Source organism: Narcine bancroftii, chromosome 4 (genome assembly GCF_036971445.1).
Source record: "Narcine bancroftii isolate sNarBan1 chromosome 4, sNarBan1.hap1, whole genome shotgun sequence".
NCBI classification, from domain to species: domain Eukaryota; kingdom Metazoa; phylum Chordata; class Chondrichthyes; order Torpediniformes; family Narcinidae; genus Narcine; species Narcine bancroftii.
The window spans coordinates 26,789,952-26,810,627 of NC_091472.1; the positions used below are offsets into that span (position 1 = coordinate 26,789,952).

Sequence of the window (20,676 nt, forward strand, 5' to 3'; positions counted from 1 at the left end):
TACTATGATGTCATCTGCAACTAGACTGATTTTATATTCCTTCTCTTTTATTTTTATCCCTTTTATTTTATTTTTTGTTCATATCAGTTCTGCCAAGGGTTCTATAGCTAAAGCGAACAGTGAGGGAGATAGTGGACATCCCTGCCTAGTTGACCTGCTTAATTTAAATTGGTTTGATATATATCCATTTACTGTCACCTTTGCCAATGGTCCCTTATATAATGCTTTAATCCAATTAATATATTTCTCTGGTAAGTTGAACCTCTGTAGTACTTTGAATAAATAATTCCATTCTACCCTTTCAAAGGCTTTCTCTGCGTCTAAAGCAACTGCCACTGTTAGCGTCTTATTTCCTTGTTAAGTTAATGAACTTACAGATATTGTCCTAGTTCATAATACTCCTGTTTTATCTTCATTATGTTCTTCTCCACCTTATAAGTTTGTAGTGTTTCGTATTTTTTTTTGTCCGCCAATTCTCTTCTTGTTGTATCATCCCTTGTTGCTAGTTCTTTTTCTGTACTTATCTTAGTTCTTCATCTTAGTTACATAACTTATTATCTGCCCTCTGATGAATGCTTTCATTGCATCCCATAATATAAATTTATCTTTAGCTGATTCTGTATTTATTTCAAAGTACATTTTAATTTGGCGTTCAATGAATTCTCTAAAATCCTGTCTTTTAAGTAGCATGGAGTTTAATCTCCATCTATACATTCTTGGTGGGATGTCTTCCAGCTCTATTGCTAATAACAGGGGTGAGTGATCCGATAATGATCTAGCTTTATTATCCGTTTTCCTCATCTCTCCCTTGGATATGGGCTGTCAACAGGAACAGGTCAATCCTTGAGTATGTTTTATGTCTGCTCGAATAATATGAGTATTTCTTCTCCTTTGGGTGTTCTTTCCTCCATATATCCAAAAGTTGCATTTCCTGCATTGATTTCATCATAAATTTGGCTACTTTGTTCTTTCTGCTAGTCTTTTGTCCAGTTTTATCCATCTTTGAATCCAAATTAAGGTTAAAGTCCCCTCCTATCAATATATTCCCCTGCGTATCATCTTCTTCTTTCTTTGGCTTGGCTTTGTGGACGAAGATTTATGGAGGGGTAATGTCCACGTCAGCTGCAGGCTCGTTTGTGGCTGACAAGTCTGATGCGGGACAGGCAGACACGGTTGCAGCGGTTGCAGGGGAAAATTGGTTGGTTGGGGTTGGGTGTTGGGTTTTTCCTCCTTTGTCTTTTGACAGTGAGGTGGGCTCTGCGGTCTTCTTCAAAGGAGGTTGCTGCCCGCCGAACTGTGAGGCGCCAAGATGCACGTTTGAGGCCAGATCAGCCCACTGGCGGTGGTCAATGTGGCAGGCACCAAGAGCTTTCTTTAGGCAGTCCTTGTACCTCTTCTTTGGTGAACCTCTGTCTCGGTGGCCAGTGGAGAGCTCACCATATAACCCGATCTTCATAAAAGATATCTTGCATAAACTTTTGATCCTCTTCATTAGGTGCATATACATTGAGGAAATTCCAAAATTCTGAATATATCTGACACTTTATCATAACATACCTCCCTGCTGGGTCTATTATTTCCGCCTCTATTTTGATTGGTACATTTTTATTGATTAATATAGCTACACCTCTGGCTTTTGAGTTATATGATGCTGCCGTTACGTGCCCTACCCAGTCTCTCCTTAATTTCTTGTGTTCCACTTCAGTTAGATGCGTTTCCTGCACAAATGCTATATCTATTTTTTCTTTTTTCAGTAAATTTAATAGCCTCTTCCTTTTGATTTGGTTATATATTCCATTAATATTTATAGTCATATAGTTCAACATGGCCATTTCATAATTTGTTTACATCTCACTTCCGCTTCCTCACCACCACCTTTCCCCTTTTCCCCATTTCCATTTCTCAGTTTTCTTTTTTTGAACGCACTGTATGACAACACTTCTAAGACAAAATATTTCAACCATTCCCACATGTAAAATTCCCTTAACCACAAGTGTGCCCCCCTCTCTGAGTCACCCCTTGTCCCTTGCCGGGTAACCACAACTCCCCTCTCCATTCGGACTGCGAACCACTTTGCAAGTGTCAACTGATTTCGCAGTGACTGTTATTCTCTCCCACCCAACCCCCTCCAGAAGACTTTTATCTTAACATTACAACAAAGCTCTCCCTCATTTCTTTTTGTTCTATTTATTTTTAACCCCCTCCTCTTTCCCTCCTCGTTCTCCCTTACTTCCCTTTTCTTTCCTCCTTTAGTTCTTACTTATACATTATTTTTACTTCTTTGTATGTAGTTTGTTGTCGTTCTTTGTTCTTGTTACATGTCTTCATCCCTCTGTCTGTCTTGCAGGCACTCTGCTTTCTCCGGATCCGAGAACAGTCTGTTTTGCTGCCCTGGAATAACTATTTTAAGCATTGCTGGAAATCTTAACATAAAGTTATAGCCTTTCTTCCATAGGATTGATTTTGCTGCGTTAAACTCCTTCCTCTTCTTCAGGAGCTCAAAACTTGTGTCTGGGTAGAAAAACTTTTTTTGACCTTTGTATTCCAGTGGTTTTTTGTCTTCTCTCATTTTATTCATTGCCTTCTCCAATATATTTTCTCTTGTCGTATATCTCAGGAATTTTACTAAAACGGATCTTGGTTTTTGTTGTGACTGTGGTTTCGGGGCTAATATTCTGCGTGCTCTATTTCCATTCCTTTCTGCATTTCTGGCATTCCCAGGACTTTTGGGATCAATCCTTTTATAAATTCTTTCATATCTTTGCCTTCTTCATCTTCCTTAAGGCCCACTATCTTTATATTGTTTGCCTACTATAGTTTTCCATTATATCCATCTTCTGAGATAACAACTCCTGTTTCTTTAACTTTTTTGTCACTTTCTTCCAATTTTCTTTTAAGTCATTCACTTCAATTTCTACCGCCATTACACGTTCTTCCACATTTTTAAATCTTTTCCCTACATCTGCTATGACCAGCTCTATTCTACTCACTTTTTCTTCTGCACTTTTCATTTCACTAAATTCTAGTGTCAGCCATTCTTTTAATGCTTTAATTTGTTCTTGAATTTTTAAAAAATCTATGTACTGCCCATTCATTTTACCTCCTATTCCTCTGTGCAGAGCTTGGTGTTCTCCTTCTTCTGTGTCTGCTCTTCTCTTCCTTGTGTCTCTTCCGACTTTCTTGTTGAGCTGCTTGTCTCAGTTTGTTGGGTTTTTTTTCCATGGTGTCTTGATGTTGGTCCTCTTCTTCTGTTGTGTCTCTAGTTTCCTTTTTTTTCTCACCCCTCCTGTTACCGTTGTTTTCTTTATTTTCCAGCTGAGAGCCCTGAGGTCGGGTCTCTCTCAGCTGTTTGTGCTGTGGAGTTTCACTCACAGCTGGTCCCCCCTCCCGTCGGTGTTGTCCTTGTTGTGCGCATCTCGCGCACCTGTTTGGCTTCGTTAGCCATTTTTGCAGTCCTGCGGTTAGTGGGTCACGACCCAGTGGGGTCTCCACTAACCTCGGGGAGTGGGCTCCTCTTTCCACGGCGGGTCCCTGCTTTTTCGTGCAGGTAAGGCCTTCATCTTTCTCGTCCAGCGTCTTTCTTTCTTCTTTGCTTCCCGTTGTTTTTGGCTTTTCTTTCTTAGGTGCCATTTTTCTCCACACCATTATTTTTTATTTGTTGTGATTTGTGTGTCTGGGGCTTTGCTTTTTCTTCACTTTTTTCCTTCTTTTCTGGAGAGGGTTGGTATTCTCCTACTGGCCACTCCATCACGTGACTCCTCCGTGGGTTCTCCTTCTCAAAGTGGGCAGAAGTGTTTGGCTCACCAGGTAATGAAGCATCACAGCCATCTAGGCTGTTTGTCCTTGGTCCTTGGTTTGTAGGGTGAAATGGCCTGCACTCCCTGCCATAGCTGGTGTTAATCTGTCTATAGCTTCCTCCAGAATTGCCAGTTTCCTTCAGAGATGGGAGGTTGTATCTGGACCTCTTGTAAAGGTTAGTGAAGTCAGCAGAAAAGATAAATGGGGGCTCTCTTCCTACCATGAAGGTCATATATAACACTCAATGCAGGCGAAAGACAACAAACCTTGTGAAGGACTCCATGCACCCCTCATGTAAAATGTTCTCCCTTCTGTCATCTGGTAGGAGGTACTGCAGCACTTGGGGCCGTACGTCCAGACTGGGCAACAGTTTCCCCACCCCCCCACCCAAGCCATCAGACTGCTGAATTCCCAGAGCTTGTGGATAGCGTACTGTGGATTTTGTCTTAATATTTTAATGTGTTTAACTTCTATTCTAACTTGTATTTATGTGAATATGCTCTGTGGTCCTGGAGAAATGCTATCTCATCTTTATTGTGTGAGCATGGTATAAACAATAAGTAAAGGTGACTTGACTTGAGATCTAGATCCTCGGCCTGAAATGCCCTTGATCTCGCCCTCAGCAGGCTGCCAATCCTTTGATTCATCCAGGGCTTCTGGTTAGAAAACACCCGGTATGTGCGCATGGGAAAACACTCATCCACGCACGTCTTGATAAAGTTAGTGACACCTGTTGCATATTCATAGGACTACAAAGCTGGGGAATTTTGGATCAAGTGAGGATGCAGATATTGATTGGAACGCCTATTCTGCAAATGGATCTGCTAAAATTTGGCTCAAGTTTTGTCAGGATCTGCAGGTGACAATTTAGCACAAATGTGGAGGGGCTTACAGCTTTCAGGCAAATACATCTGTTAACGAACGATTAAAATTGAGATCAGAGAGAATTAAGGGGAAAAAGTGCAGATAAATACCAGTGAGTTACTCAGTACAGAATATAGACTAGTGAGAGAGAATCAGCTTCCGACCGTCTCTCCAACATTCATGACACATTATGCTACTTTACTTTAATTTATACAATTATTGTGGTGCAGCTTGCATGCCTGTATGGCTGCAGCAAAGAAGAATCAATTATTGACACTCGCGTTTACCCTGTTAAATGTCCACTTGGATATGGCACCTCAGACAGTGCCACAGCTGACAAAACCAGCTGTTAATTTCAGAAACACCACCAAAGACTCGCGTCGATTTCTTCCTACACCCAACACAATGAAATTCAGTAACTTGTACCTGGAGAGAAGACTGAAAAGGGTAGGAACCAGTATCTGGGGATTTTTGAGTTTCTTCTTGTATTGCAACAACTCCATGATGAGGGTAACTCTTTGCCAGTTTATGTTATCTGTTAAAGAAACAGGCTTCAAATCCTGTAAATCTTGGCCTTTCCTTAGAAGAAAATACACAAAATGAAAACATTGACAATGATTTCTTGAAAATGTTGAAAAAGTTGGAAAATTCCTAAGGGATTTTTTTTAACCAATTCCAGCATGAAAATTATTTGACTCTTATAACTGAGGTTAATGACAAGGAAACATCTCTCTCGACATAAGGTGCTACGACTTTGGGCGAATTATAGTTGTATCCATATCTTAATATAAAGAATTTTAGATTAACACAGACCTTTAACACAGTCTTCTAATGGGGGAATTAAGCTAATATACTCCAATTTTATTGAAACACACATGTTGGTTACATGGTAAAAGTTGAAACATTCATTTCAGAAATTAGATCCTTTGGAATTCCCTATCCCAGAGGGTTGCAGTCACCCAGCACGATCAGGACATCAAAAGGCAGGGATCGTGGTGGTGGGGGAAGAGTGGAAATTTTATCGATGTTAGGCAGGAAACCTGACGGAGAATTGCGTGCGGGGGGGGGAGGGGGAGAGAGTGTGTGTGTGTGTGTGTGTGTGTGTGTGTGTGTGTGTGTGTGTGTGTGTGTGTGTGTGTGTGTGTGTGTGTGTGTGTGTGTGTGCGCGCGCGCGCGTGCGTTGATGGTGGAAATAGTTTACAATTAAGATCAACCCAAAGTCTGGAAACAAACCTTTGCTGTTGCATTTTCTGTCTTCTGGTCTGGTGAATGGTTGCACGACTTGGAGATTTTTCTAAAGGTCCCAATTCCTGGGCAATTTGATCTGCATCAACTACAATCTGAACCATACAAAACAGTCAACAGTAATAGATATCAAGGCAATAACATCAAACAAATGAAACAGGTTTTTATTATAAATTGATAACCTAAAAGAAACTAAATAACATTCTGATTACTAAGGATCAAAATCTAAATTAAACAAAGGGGAAAGCACATCACCCTTAACAAACGATACGGTCTTTTATCTGCCGGAGTTTAATCTGCCAACACCATAAACAGAATGAACATTACTGCCAAGTTCTGTCTGTTCATCTTGGTGATTCTTAATATTACTCATGACAGAACAGATATTCAAGTTACAGGCAGAACACAGAAGTACAAAAGAATATCAACGTTAGTATTGGGTTGACATTATCATGATTACATTTAAATATATGCAAAAGGACCTCCGAGTTCTATTTGGCATCCGTTCATAAATATTCCACATCAATGTTGCTGGAAAACTTGGGTAGTGTGGGCAAAACCTCAATGGCTGTTTAGGGAACTCTGGGAAAGCAATCTGCCAGTTGTTTAAGGCCTGCTTTGGAAGCTCAATGGTCAAAGATTGATTCAACACAAATACTTGTGATAGGTAATGCATATTCCAACAGTTTGCATTATTGTAATACAAGGTATTACATAATAAGCAGCCTGACACACAAAACCAGAGTGGCCAAACTTTTCTGAGACTTTGCTCCCCGCTCTACAAGGGTCCGCACCAGTGGCAGCACTGCCATGACAGCAGCTCCAGCAACACTGCCATTTTTTTTCTAATGGCCAGTTAAAAATGGGCTAAGTGCCGCAGTTGACCGGGGAGCTGTAGTTTGGCCACCCCTGCACTAAATATTGCGTGGCTAACCAAATCCAAACAATAATTTGCAATATTAATAATATTTTGTTGAAGCACAATATTTCGAAACTGCCTCAACTCACTCACCATCTTGAAAACACTGCTTATTGTTTGTGCACAGACTGCACTTTTGGTTTGCATGAGCAAGTCAAATAATACTCCCAGCAATCTTTGCTGTATCTTTACATCAGGCAGTGCTGAAAAGAACCTTTTGGTGATCTAGAAAAGAGAGAGGAAATTAAAATTTATAATTTAAACCCAATCTTTTATGTCCCTAATAACACTTAAAGGTCCAAAGGCTATTTAAGTAATTAATTCCCCCCGATCTTGCCCATATCTAATTGGTCCCACAATTCAGTGGCTTGCTGGGCTATTTCAGAAGGACACCAAGGGTCGAGGACAATGTTCAGGCAGTGTAGGTAAAGCACAGTTCTTTCACACAAGACATTATCGATCTCAATGGGTTTTACTACAATCTGGTAATTTCAAGGTTATTACTGACACCAGCTGTTTGTTCCAGATGTGGATAAATGAATTCCAATGTTCCAGTTTTCATGATTGCGAATTGTTCGAATATCACGATGAGATCATGGAGTCAACGACATACGAGATCACGTTCTTCAAACTCATCATTTTCAGTCATTGAATTTGTACTGGCTAGCTGTATAGTTGTATTTTGTAGACCCTATTCAAAATTTCTGTTAAAACCAGATAATGCATTGCCTAAGGCTCAACCATCTACAGCTGCTTCATCAATAACGTTTATTTCATTATAAGGTCAGAATGGAGAGGTTTGGGGATGGTGGCATCATATTCAATTCCACTTCCAATTCCTGAGCAAATGATGCAGCCCATGCCTTGTATGCAGCAATATCTAGATAACATTCAGACACGAGCTAAGAAGTGGCAAGAAAAATTTGTGTCAGAAAGTGCAATCACAATGCCCACTCCAAATATGGTTTCCAACCATCCAACTTTGCATTCAATGGCATTACCACTGCCAAGGCCTCCACCATCAACAGCCCATGAGCCACCTTGACCAGAAAGTCAAGTGGACCAGATATTTGAATGCTGTAGCTGGAACAGCAGCTCCGAGACTAGGTACATACTCTGAAACCCATGAACTCTACCACCAAGGACAAGGTCAAGAGCAAGATGTTCATGGCAAATCTACCAAACATGTTGCACACAGTCTGGAACCACATTGGTAGTCCTTTATCCTTTCTGGGTCTAAATCTTAGAACACCCTCCCCAGAGTTGACAAAGGTGTTCATCACCAGCTTCCCAAGGACAAATGGGGAAGGGCAATAAATATTGGTCTTGCCAGTGTAGTCCAGATCCAAAATATGAATGAAAAGGCAAAAAAATTAACAAGACGCCACTAAATAGCACTTATGGAAATGCTAGAATAGAATTCTTTGCTCTCTGTCAATATTTGAAACACAAAATACCTGTCCAAAAGCAGTGATTTGCAGTGCTGGCAAGCCTCTGTATAGTTCCTTGGAATTATTTAATGCACTAATGAAAAGTTCCAGACTTTGTGAATTCTTTGCCAGTAAAGACACAGATTGTTCATTGAACTTGGAGAGGACTATGTACAGAACAAGGGCCTCATCTTTGAGAAAAATATCCGGATCTTTTCCCAGCAGTCTCTCCATGAGAGGGAGCAATCTGGATAGTATGATCTGAAAAATAATTAACAACAATTAAATTAGTTCATGAATATAAAAATTAAACAATGGCCTGATTTTCTTGCAGTCATGGTGACAAAATTTTCAAAGTTAATTATTGTTACTTTACAAGCAATTGAACACAGAATGGCAGGAAGGGTATTGCTAGTTATTCAGACTTGGCTCTGATCATCCAATAGAATCGAGAAAGCACTTGAAAGGCTACCAGCCCCCATCTTGACAACCTTGTACAAAATTGATTGTTAGTGTTCTTTATTTCACAGCAAAGCACTGGACTCTGAAGAGCTTGAGTAACCAAAGATTCTTCTGTGCTTAATATTAATTTTTAATATTTAATTAATATCAATTATTTAATTAGGTTCAAATTACACACTGACTACCAATCTGCTTGAAATTACAATTTGATTAAAATGATGTTTTAAAATCAGCCATTCTCAACCTTGTTTTGGCTTTGGTTCTCTTCTGATCAAAGTTTATGGCCCCCTTCCCCATAAAGTAGTCATGTGTGGTGGGTTTCTTCCGTACTTCTCTCCTACTGACCATAAAAAACATAAAAAATACTTTATGACTTCAGTCCATGTCCCACCCTCCCCCTTTAAATGTGCTGTACCCTCATTGAGAATGGCTGTTTTAAATTATATATGCACATTGTGGTTTAAAAAACACTCACTTCTCCATTCACTTGCTCAAATGCTTTTAGTAAATTTCGTGTGACATATGATGGTTGTCCTTGATCTCCAAGACATTGCAGAAAATCCTTGAAAGCTTGTGTCAGCTTTTTGTGTTGTGACCTTGATGGTCCACTGGGTTGTAAAAATTCCTCAAATAACATGCCTACAGCCTGGACAAATGAAATAATGAAGCAATAGATCACACACTATTACCTTTAAAGTAGCACTGGCTTGCCCCTGATATATCTTAAAACTGTTTATGTAAAAACTAAGGAAATTTCCTCGTAGACTTCAAAATGGAAGAGAAATAGTAACATCCTTGCGGCAAGAAAGGGAAAGAGAAAAGAAGTTTTCCTTGAATTTCAGCCATCTCTGTTGAAACACCAATTGTGTTTCAACACAAAATACTGGATTTAAAAATAGCACTTGAATTAAATCAGAAATAAAACTAAAAATACTGGAAAAACAGATTGGGCCAGTCAGCATCTATTCTGAAACGTTAACTATTTTCTCTTTTTAGATACTACCTGGCCTGCTATGTTTCTGTAAATTTCTTTCTTAGTTTAGCAAACATTGCATTTTGGCACAGTCAAACTCCCAATTTAAACTTCCTGCAACAAATACAAAATCTGAATGGTGGCCTTTACTTGATACAAGAATATTAAGAGAATTAAACTGGCAAGAAAACAATGTAGCACAGCAAGTTGCCAATGTGACTGATAAAGATAGTAGAATTCTTAAGGATAATTTAACTCTTAATTATCATTACCAACAACAAAAAAATCATATACAACTATGCATTGACTTGTGTCCAGGTTACTTTCTGGAAGTGGGGACGCAAATCGATTTTGGCATAAGTCGATCACTATAGGTGCAAACAAAAGACTGCATGGAACATGATTTGATGCCAGATGTTGGTGTCTCATATGCTATCGAGACTAGAAAAATGTTATATAGTGTGCTTTTATTCTTAGTAAATAGAGAGAGTACACATTAACGTAATAACACAACAATAGAAATCCATATAATATAGATTTCAATTATAGATATGTCCTGTACTATAAATTAGGTGTATGGTGACCTCGGAATATCTGCAATCAGACTTGATTGGGCAGAAGTTGAGGTATAGCTGTACAGGACATTTTTGTATCGAGCAAGGATTCCAATTGGCAGGACAGAAGCCAAAGTACTTATTTTATTCATACTCAGGTTACAGAGCTCAACCCACCTCAATGTTTACCACTGACACAAGCAAAGTAGTGCAGAGAGAGGTAAAAAAAAAGAGAACCCTTAATCAGGACCCAAAGGTTCTTCATCAGGGTGACAGCAAAAGGAGTGTCAATTTTTTAAGGACTGAATGTAGGAAGATTACAAAAGCATTGCAAAATTTAGCACAAAATTACCAGGCTACCTGTGAAATTAATCAGAAGTGACCAAACTGAATTTAATCACTAGAATTCAGATCATGAAGAGATGATTCACATTTTCAAAATGCTAGTGGGAACTGAAAGGGGTAATAGAAATAAACGGCAGGTTAAGGCAAATAGGACTAAGGGACTTGGAATTAGATCACCCAAGGGATGCCAATGTTGAGAACATTCTTTTGCAGTAAATGGTAGGTCAAATGTCACTTTAATATCCAAGATCAAAGGAATTTTATTAGCCAAATTATTTGGAGACAAATCAGACAATCTCAATCAATATCTCGCAGGATTATGGGGATTAATTGCTTGCATACTCCTGTTACTACTTCCAGCTCTTTAACTCAAATTTTACCCCACTTTATTGCGACACAAGTATAACTAAACACAAATATAATTAAAAACAAAATTACGCAAGATGACAAATTTTAAAAAGTGATCTTTTGCACTTTCTTACCTGACTTAAATGCATGGGATCTGCTATGATTTCTTCTGCCATATCAACAAAACTATTAATAACCACATGAAATACAGACCCTGATACTTTTGTTAACGTCTGCATACAGGCGATTGCTGCCCTACGCACCTCTCTCACAGGGCTGCGCAGGGTAATGATTAAGGAGATCATCACTAAGAATAAAAAATAAACAATTCACGTATAAATCGACATTAATTTTAATTAAAAATATTTAGCTCAAATCAATTGAGGATTAGGATTATTACCTGGTGATGATAGAAATTCCTCCCCTACAAAATCAAGAAGGGCAGAGCCCACGTAAAGGGCCCGGGTCTGCAGAATAACACCTACTGTTCTGTTCAATTGGTTACTCAGATTATAATTATATGTCCATAGAAGTGACAGGAACTTGAGCAGATGACTTGCATCATGTAAATGAGTCTGAAATAAGAATTTTCATAAAAATCATTCAATGGACAGAGTTATCAAATCAAAAATAATAAAAATAAGTAAGTTGAAATCAACTTTCTTTCCCACTAATTATAGTTTAATTCAATTTATTTTTAATTTAGAAATATAGCATAATATCAGGCCCTTTTGGCCCATGGCACCCAAATACACCAAAAACCCTGTACCTTTTTGGAGGACGAGTGGAAATGAGAACTCCTGAACAAAACCCACACAGAGAGAGCATAGAAACTCTTTAAAGACACCGCTGGATTTGCACCCAGTTTGGTGGCACTATAAAAGCATTGAACAAAGTGCCACGCTAACTGCTTACTGATATAAACTTGAAAAAAGTGATACATTTCAGGTAATGATATTACAGTCAAATCCAATTAATGGCTTTTTAAAAAAAAACGATGGCAAACTGACCAACAACTTAAGTTCCCTTTCAAGATTTTATTTGGGTTGAATTTCCACAGATGTTATTGTGCCCAATGTGAAAACTAAAACACATTAATTAAGCTCAAAGAAGATTTTAAAATATTGCTTTTCTACCCCAACTGGATTCTTTTCTTTGGCTTGGCTTCGCGGACGAAGATTTATGGAGGGGGTAAATGTCCACTTCAGCTGCAGGCTCGTTTGTGGCTGACAAGTCCGATGCGGGACAGGCAGACACGGTTGCAGCGGAAAATTGGTTGGTTGGGATTATTACACTAATAAATGTACTGAGCACTCATTTGATAGAAACTTGAAACAAAATGCACTTTTAATTCTGTGCTGTCGTGTTCTATGGTTCTAATAGTAAGAATATACAGTCTGTTGAATTAGGAAAGAATGTTAGAAAAGGTGAATAAAAGCAGCAATGTATTCCAAAATGGATGTCCAAGTGCAAGTGACAGCAATCTGCACAAAACACTGCCTTTAACAAACTTGTTTGTGCACTACCTCCACAGCTATGCCACAAGCGCTTAAATTGATAACCTGGATTTAAATGTCCATTCACCTGAATTAGAAACTGCAAAAGTACTCTGAAGTCTTTTACGAGGCTTCCTTCGCTTGTCGCGCAGGCAATAAGATCAAACACATCGATGAGAAGGTGAAGGTAATCACAACTCTGTTCATCCAATGTTTCAGGGTTCAACCACTGTTCTGGAAAATATGTTAGAAAGCAAAGTGAGGAACACTAGCCAAATGTCATGCCCGAGTTGCAAAATGGAACTCAACTAAATTCCTTTGAAGAAAAGAATAAAAAAAACTAGAAGGCGTGCTGACAATAGCTGCATTTGATATCAAGGCAACAACGCTTCTGAAAATAGTATTTATTGGAAAACACTCAATGGTTGAATTTATACACGACAGGGATGGGCAGCAAAGGCCAATAATCAATGAGCGAAAAGAGTCGCTGGCTCAATGATCTATCGGTACTACTTCAATAATTTTATTTTTGTGGTAGAGTGAGAATTGGGTATTCACTGATCACACACTGAAAATCCAACATCCTCAGACAATACCAAGTGACTGCGAATGCTGATAAATGTAAAAGCAGTACTGCTTTTGAAAGACTGCTGCAGAGCAATAGTTGAACTTTGCATTGTAATCTTGATTAGGTTAAACAGAAAACTGCTGTAGAGTTGCAATTTACAAATCTGTTGTGCTGCTCTGAGAATTGCTTATTTTGAGCTTTGGACAAACATTCTAAAAGTGCTCGTGGGCAAAATGCCCTTTTCAAGCTGTTGATGGACAGTAAAGATGTATTTTTTTGAACTACAGAGCACACCAACCTTTTTATATTTACTATATAGCCCTGAAGAAAAACAAAACACATTTTAAACATTTGCAACTTGTGGATAATGGGCTCAATAAAATATCTTTATCCCATAATTTGCAAGCAAATGAATAACCAATACTCAAATTTTAGCAGAAATACTTCCATTTGATCATTTCTATTCCAGTACTTTGATTATCAACTCCAGTTAAAACACCCCTGCCTAAAATGTGAATATATGAGGTTGATGCTAAATGTGGTCATCTTCTCAACCTTCTCTCTCCTTTGTTAAATATCTCACCTTTGAACAGCGATTCAGGTGGTTTGAAAGCCAGTATGAAGTTCTTTAGCAACAAAAGGAGTAGAAATCCAGCTTCTACATTCCCACCATCATCGATCTGCACATTCTTCACATAATTGGTAATCAGCTCCGCTGGGACAATGTTTCCTTCAACAGAAGGAAGATTCCACTTTTGCAAAACTTTCTGGAAAGTTGAGTGGGTAAAATGATCAAGTTAATAAAGAAAAGCCTCAACATACTGATTTTTCCAGCAAAATTTTTCTGCATGGAATATTGTGAAGCCAATCAACGAATTGAAATTCCATGGTGTTTCATTTTGAGAGGGGGTTAAAAAAAAACCCCCAGTATTTTAATTCTAATACATTATGTTCAATTTTGGACCATCTTTGGAAGAAACAGTTCTACAAGTCACATTCAACTTAGTGTCCTCTTCTGCTCTGTGAATTCCATCAACAAGATTTGCAGGCATCTCTTGACTTTCCTCCCCCCATAACCTTAAACTTAAGGTGTTATAGAGTTTAATATAAAGTGCAAGGACAGATTAAAATGACTGTTCACATTAACAATTTTTGAACTTGAAGGATGATTCAGTATATATCAAAGAGAGTAAATTAGTACCAAGTGATAATGATGGGGTCAGTTCATGTTTATACCCTTAACTTGAGAACTACTAAAATAGTTCAAGAAGGCACCTACCTCCATCTTCTTGAGGGAAATCAGGGATGGGAAATTACGTTCTGACTCAGCTAGCAAAGCCCAATAACTAAAACTATTCCAATTTGTTGCCAAAGATGGAATGGAATTAGTTTTTAGCCTGAAAATCATATTACAATAGCAATATGAAATTTATCATAGAGATTTCCGCAGAAAAGACTGAAATTAATTTTGTGTGTGTATACACACGCACATATATATGCAGGTATATATACATATACACGGGTATACAATGCACATATATATGCAGGTATGCACACACACACACACACACACACACACACACACACACACACACACACACACACACACACACACACACACACACACACACACACACACAAAATCCACAATTACCCAAATTTAAAAAAAAATTTGGATAAATGAGGATATCCCAAACAAATCAGAAATCCTCATTTATCCAAAATATTTTTGGAGCTGAAATAACCGGGGACCTCAGGCTCCCAGCAGCAGTAGCGGACCTTGGGCTCTCGGCGGCAATGGGGAAACTTGGGCTCCCCGGTGGCGGCAGCAGCAGACTTTGGGCTCCCAGCAGGAGTGGGGACATTGGGTTCCTTGGCAGGGATCGGCGATGGTCAGCATTTTTCTTGGTGAGAATTAAACATTATTTTAATGCTGAAAAAAGCCTTCCCTTGTTGTTTGTTGTTGTTTAAAGACTTGCTGTTGCTACTGGGCTGTTTAAAAAAAAAAATTACCAGTTCTCTGAAAACATTTATCCAACATAGACCCAGTCCCAACAATTTTGGATTGTGTGTGTGTTTATACACATATATGCTATAGACACATGTATATATACATATACATTTCACTTAGAAATATGTACATTACACAAGGTTCTGGAAGGGAAAGCACAGGGCTACAAAAGGAATTGATGAGCAACATTGTTGAGTAATTCAGAGCAGGGCTGCAATTAAAATAGAAGAAATGATCTCTGAGGAATTTCATGCATCTATACATATGACAATCACAGTACGGAAACAGGCCATATCGGCCCTTCTAGTCTGCACCAATTTAAGTGAAACTCCACTCGTACCACCTACCTGCTCCCTGCCCATGACCCTCCAACCCCCTCACATCCATGGACTCAATCCAACCTCTTCTTAAATGACAACATTGACCCTACTGCAACCACCTCTACCAGAAGGTCATTTCACTCAGCCACCACTCTCTGAGTGAAGAAGCTTCCTCTTGCATAACTTCTAAATTTTGCCCCCTAAACCTTAACTTATGACCCCTCATTCCAATCTCTCCTATCCTCAAGGGGAAGAGCCTATTCACATCTTCTCTATCTATTCCCCTCATAATTTTATATACCTCTATCAGATCCCCCCTCAATGTTATACGCTCCAATGAATAAAGACCCAGTCTACTCAATCTTTCTCTGTATTCTAGATACTGCAAATCAGGCAACATTTCAGTAAATCTTCTCTGCGCTCCCTCTACCTTACTATGTACATCCTACCCCAATTTGCTCTTCCAAAGTGCAACACCTCACATTTATCTGCATTAAATTCCATGATCCATTTACTGGCTGTTAGTTTTAAACTAATTGTGTAGACAAATACTGCCCATTAAGCTGGCTAGAATTGACTCATCTCACAAAAATCAGGGATATGCCTTAACTTGAGGAAATAAACGCTTAAAAAAAAAATGCCACTTTGCTTTTGAGTTGTATACCTTTCAACAAATGGGGACACAAAACCTTTCACAATCTCAAAATGGACAAACACTTGGTGCTTCATCTTAAGACTCTTACCCAGCCTTTACTTTTTGCAGCTAGCTTCTCCAGTCTTTTCTTTAGAACATCAAACACTTGTAAAGCATGTTGCAAATTTTCTGGATCAGGCTGCATCTCCAAGGTCTGGACTAAAGCAAAACTCAGCACAATAGAGGACAGCTTCTGCTTCAGATTAGAGGATTGTTTCTCAATGATTTGCACAATGCTTCTTATCTGCAAACAAAACAATTATTTTTGACAAAACTCTCAGCAGTAGCAAGTTATTATGCTGCTATTTATAAGGGTACTTTCCCATCTAATATCTGTTCAATATCATGAAACTTTAGTAACTTCAATCAATTTTCTTCCTTCCAGAAATTACACTTGCCATCAATAAGTATTTGATGGCTGGCAATGAAATTGGTAAAATGACTTAATTGATCTTTGTTTGGTTATATCTATTGATTCAGAAATAAGTCATAAGTTTCTCAGAGAATGGAAAACAGAACCTGTCAAGTTCCTCCAGCTGATTGTGTTTAGTTCATCAATGCTTCTCTATCCAATCTGAGTTAGCTCTGTGGAACGAGATTCATAAACCTGTGTCTTAGTGCAATTATTATTTCATATGCAATTACTCCTTTGGACCAGCCTCCAGCTTTCCATATTTCATACGGATTTTCAGTCTCCACGGTTAACATTCAATTTTATTCAATATATTTAATAATGTTTCTATTGTTCACTTCCACATTGTTTGCTATATTTACTTTTTGCAATATTCAAGTTCAATTTTTTTCTTATTTATTTTTCTTCCCTTAACTAATTAATATTATTTTTCAATAACTACAGCCCTCCCAATCCTCATTATATTCCACCCATGGTCAATCTGTAATTCTGTGTATTCATTGAAAAAAAATCAGGTTGGATCTGAGAGCCTGGGAATGGATCTTGAAAGTAAAACACTTACAGTAAACTCAATTTTCAAGCACCTTTGTTCTACAAGGGAAGCCAAGGCCTTAGGACTACGGGTAATTATTCAGTTGCAAATCTAGCTAAAGGCCTCCACTTCAATGGCAGGAGGAAGGCTGCGAGGCAGGAAGATAAAAAATATACAGTGAGGCCAGGAATACAAATACTAAAAGAAATAAAGGTGAAAAGTAAACCAAAAAACAAGGGAAAACAAAAATTAGTTACAAGACAGATGACCAAGAGCAATGCTAAACAGCTACTTAGGATATTATTGTTTAAAACAAGAGTTCCACGGTTGTTCCTGTATCACATAACATCACACACCTTACAAGTTTGATATTTAATCAATTGGCTTCTCTACCATTCTCACATGATTCATGGCACCTTGATTAAAAGGACTTGGCACTAAGGATTACAGAGTCGAATACAAAATGAAGAAAGATAGATACATGGATGTTAGCAAAATAAGGGGCTCTGGGGGTGAGGTGGAGAAGGATTAGGTTGTTATGGAGTAGATTTATGCAGGTCAACACATTGTGGGTTGAAAAGGCCTGTACTGTGCTGCAATGTTCTATTTGTCTCTGCTGGCCAATCCTGATTATATTGATTCCCTCAAATACCTAGTTTTTAATGTGTTTTACAAATTGTACCATCAAAATTAACTAAGTATTTCTCTTACCATTTGTGTCCTTGTAGAAGATTCCATCGAGCACAAGTTATTCACTAGGAGCTGAATCATTTTCTGACTTGCCTTGCCAACAATTTCGCTCATGTTACAGCTGTCTAATACTTCTTTGAGTACTGTTAAAACAAGTTGAATAAAGGCTTCAAACAACGGAATAAAAGGAACAAGAACACTTTCTCTCTGAAAAGAGCAGTCATGTAAAACAGATATGAAAATCATTATTTTACTTACAGTCTGTACATGTAATGAGCTGAAAGCTGCATTTAGCAGATGCTCCTTACAATCGTTCATGATTTTTTTATAAATTCCACAAACTGTCTACATTTCCTCATAATAATGACACTCCTTCTTTACCATCATGTGTCCTCTGAAGAAAGGCTAATTAAAATTAATTTTGTTTTTATTCCCACTTCAAAGTGGTGGTTGAAGAGACAGAGATGAAGGGAAGGGCAAGTACATGGATATATATATTTTTTAAAGAATATATGGAAACAGTAAAAGAATGGCAGATGCAAGAATTCAGTGAAATAAAAAGAAGAATAAAAAGTACAGAAGAAAAAAATGAAGAGATTAGAGATGATCATGACAGAAATAGGAAAAAGAATAGACAAGGTGGAAGAACGAGAAACAGCCATAGAAATGGAAGTAGATGACTTAAAAAAGAAATTAGAAGAATCTGATAAAAAAGTTAAAGAAACACAGGAGCTGTTAGCTCAGAAGATGGATAAAATGGAAAATTATAATAGAAGAAACAATATAAAGGTAGTGGGCCTTAAGGAAGATGAAGAAGGCAAAAATATGAAAGAATTTATCAAAGAATGGATCCCCAGGGTCCTAGGAAGACCAGAATTACAGGAAGAAATGGAAATAGAAAGGGCACACAGAACATTAGCCCCTAAACCACAACCACAACAAAAACCAAGATCCATTTTAGTAAAATTCCTAAGATATACAACAAGAGAAAATATATTGGAGAAGGCAATGAAAAAACTAAAAGACAAAAAAACCACTGGAATACAAGGGTCAAAATTTTTTTTTCTATCCAGATATAAGTTTTGAACTCCTGAAGAAGAGGAAGGAGTTTAATGCAGCAAAAACGACCCTATGGAAAAAAGGTTATAAATTTATGTTAAAATACACAGCGGTACTTAAAATAGTTAGCCCGGTGCAGCAAAGCAAACTATTCTCGGATCCGGAAAAAGCACGAAAATTTGCAGAACAACTACAAAACAGACAGAGAGATGAAGAGATGTAACAAGAACAAAAATGACAACCAACTACATAGATATATATAAAAAAATAAAATAGAGTATAGGTAAGAACTACGAAGGGAAAGAAAGGGAAGAAAGGAAGTAAGGAGGATTAAGAGAGTGACCTTTGTTATATGAAGATTAAAATCTTTTCTGGGGGGGGCTGGGTGGGGAAGAATAACAGTCACTGCGAAATCAGTTGACGCATGCGAGCGGATTCGCAAATCCAAATGGAGAGGGGAGATGTGGTTGCCCGACAAGGGACAAAGGGCAACTCAGAAAGGGGAGGGACTATTGGGGTTAAAGGAATTTTAGATATGAGAATAGTGGAAATATTTTATGTTTTAGAAATGTTGTCTTATAATGTGTTCAAAAAAGGAAAGCTGAAATGGATAAGAAGGGAAGGTGGTGATGAGGAAACGGAAAGGAAAGATAAACAAAGTATGATATGACTATGTTGAACTATATGACTTTAAATATTAATGGAATACATAACAAAATCAAAAGGAAGAAACTGTTAAATTTACTGAAAAAATAAAAAAATTGATATAGCATTCGTACAAGAAACACATCTAACTGAAATGGAACACAAGAAATTAAAGAGAGACTGGATAGGACATGTAACAGCAGCGTCATATAATTCAAAAGCCAGAGGAGTAGCTATATTAATCAATAAAAATGTACCAATCAAAATAGAAGAGGAAATAATAGATCCAGCAGGGAGATATGTAATGATAAAATATCAGATATATTCAGAATTTTGGAATTTACTCAATGTATATTCACCTAATGAAGAAGATCAAAAATTTATGCAAGATATCTTTTTGAAGATAGCAGATACACAAGGGAACATACTAATAGGAGGGGATTTTAACCTTAATTTGGACTCAAACATGGATAAAACTGGAAAAAAAACTAACAGAAAGAACAAAGTAACCAAATTTATAATTAAATCGATGCAAGATATATGGAGGAAACAACACCCAAAGGAAAAGGAATATTCATATTATTCGAGTAGACACAAAACATACTCAAGGATAGACCTATTCCTGTTATCAGCCCACATTCAAGGGAGAGTTAGGAAAACGGAATATAAAGCTAGACTATTATCGGATCACTCACCCCTGTTATTGGCAATAGAGCTAGAGGACATCCCACCAAGAATGTATAGATGGAGATTAAACTCCATGCTACTTAAAAGACAGGATTTTAGAGAATTAATTGAATGACAAATTAAAATATACTTTGAAATAAATACGGAATCAGTGAAAGATAAGTTTATACTATGGGACGCAATGAAAGCGTTCATCAGAGGGCAAATAATAAGTTATGTGACTAAGATGAAGAAGGACTACAATCGGGAAACAGAACAGTTGGAAAGGGAAATAACAAATACAGAAAAAGAATTAGCAATAAAGGAAGATACAACTAAAAGAAGAGAATTGGCAGACAAAAAAATAAAATATGAAACACCAAAAACATATAAGGTGGAGAAGACAAAACAGAAATATTATGAGCTAGGAGAAAAAAAACGCACAAAATTCTAGCGTGGCAGCTTAAGACAGAACAAACTAAAAGAATGGTATTGGCATCAAGGAAAAAGGACAAACAAATTACATATAATCCAACGGAGATCAATGAAAACTTCAAGGAATTCTATGACCAACTATATCAAACTAAAAACGAAGGGAAAGAAGACAAAATAGATGAATTTCTTTTTTTTTAAACTTTATTTAAG

The 20,676-nt window shown here is 37.7% G+C and overlaps 1 protein-coding gene across 4 annotated transcripts in view; it reads right to left on the bottom strand.

Moving 5' to 3' along the window:
* Positions 1-20,676, bottom strand: part of heatr1 (HEAT repeat containing 1) — a 112,816-nt gene that overhangs the window by 41,524 nt on the left and 50,616 nt on the right. For 3 of the 4 annotated variants that reach the window (XM_069930989.1, XM_069930988.1, XM_069930992.1), the window contains 11 exons: positions 17,683-17,804; positions 16,077-16,271; positions 13,586-13,769; positions 12,523-12,668; positions 11,339-11,513; positions 11,073-11,245; positions 9,194-9,364; positions 8,284-8,517; positions 6,920-7,051; positions 5,896-6,002; positions 5,089-5,241 (listed from right to left, as the gene is read on the bottom strand). In XM_069930989.1, the coding sequence (XP_069787090.1) occupies positions 5,089-5,241; positions 5,896-6,002; positions 6,920-7,051; positions 8,284-8,517; positions 9,194-9,364; positions 11,073-11,245; positions 11,339-11,513; positions 12,523-12,668; positions 13,586-13,769; positions 16,077-16,271; positions 17,683-17,804 (1,792 nt within the window). The remainder of the gene's footprint in view (positions 1-5,088; positions 5,242-5,895; positions 6,003-6,919; positions 7,052-8,283; positions 8,518-9,193; positions 9,365-11,072; positions 11,246-11,338; positions 11,514-12,522; positions 12,669-13,585; positions 13,770-16,076; positions 16,272-17,682; positions 17,805-20,676) is intronic. The other variant, XM_069930991.1, reaches the window with a different exon arrangement.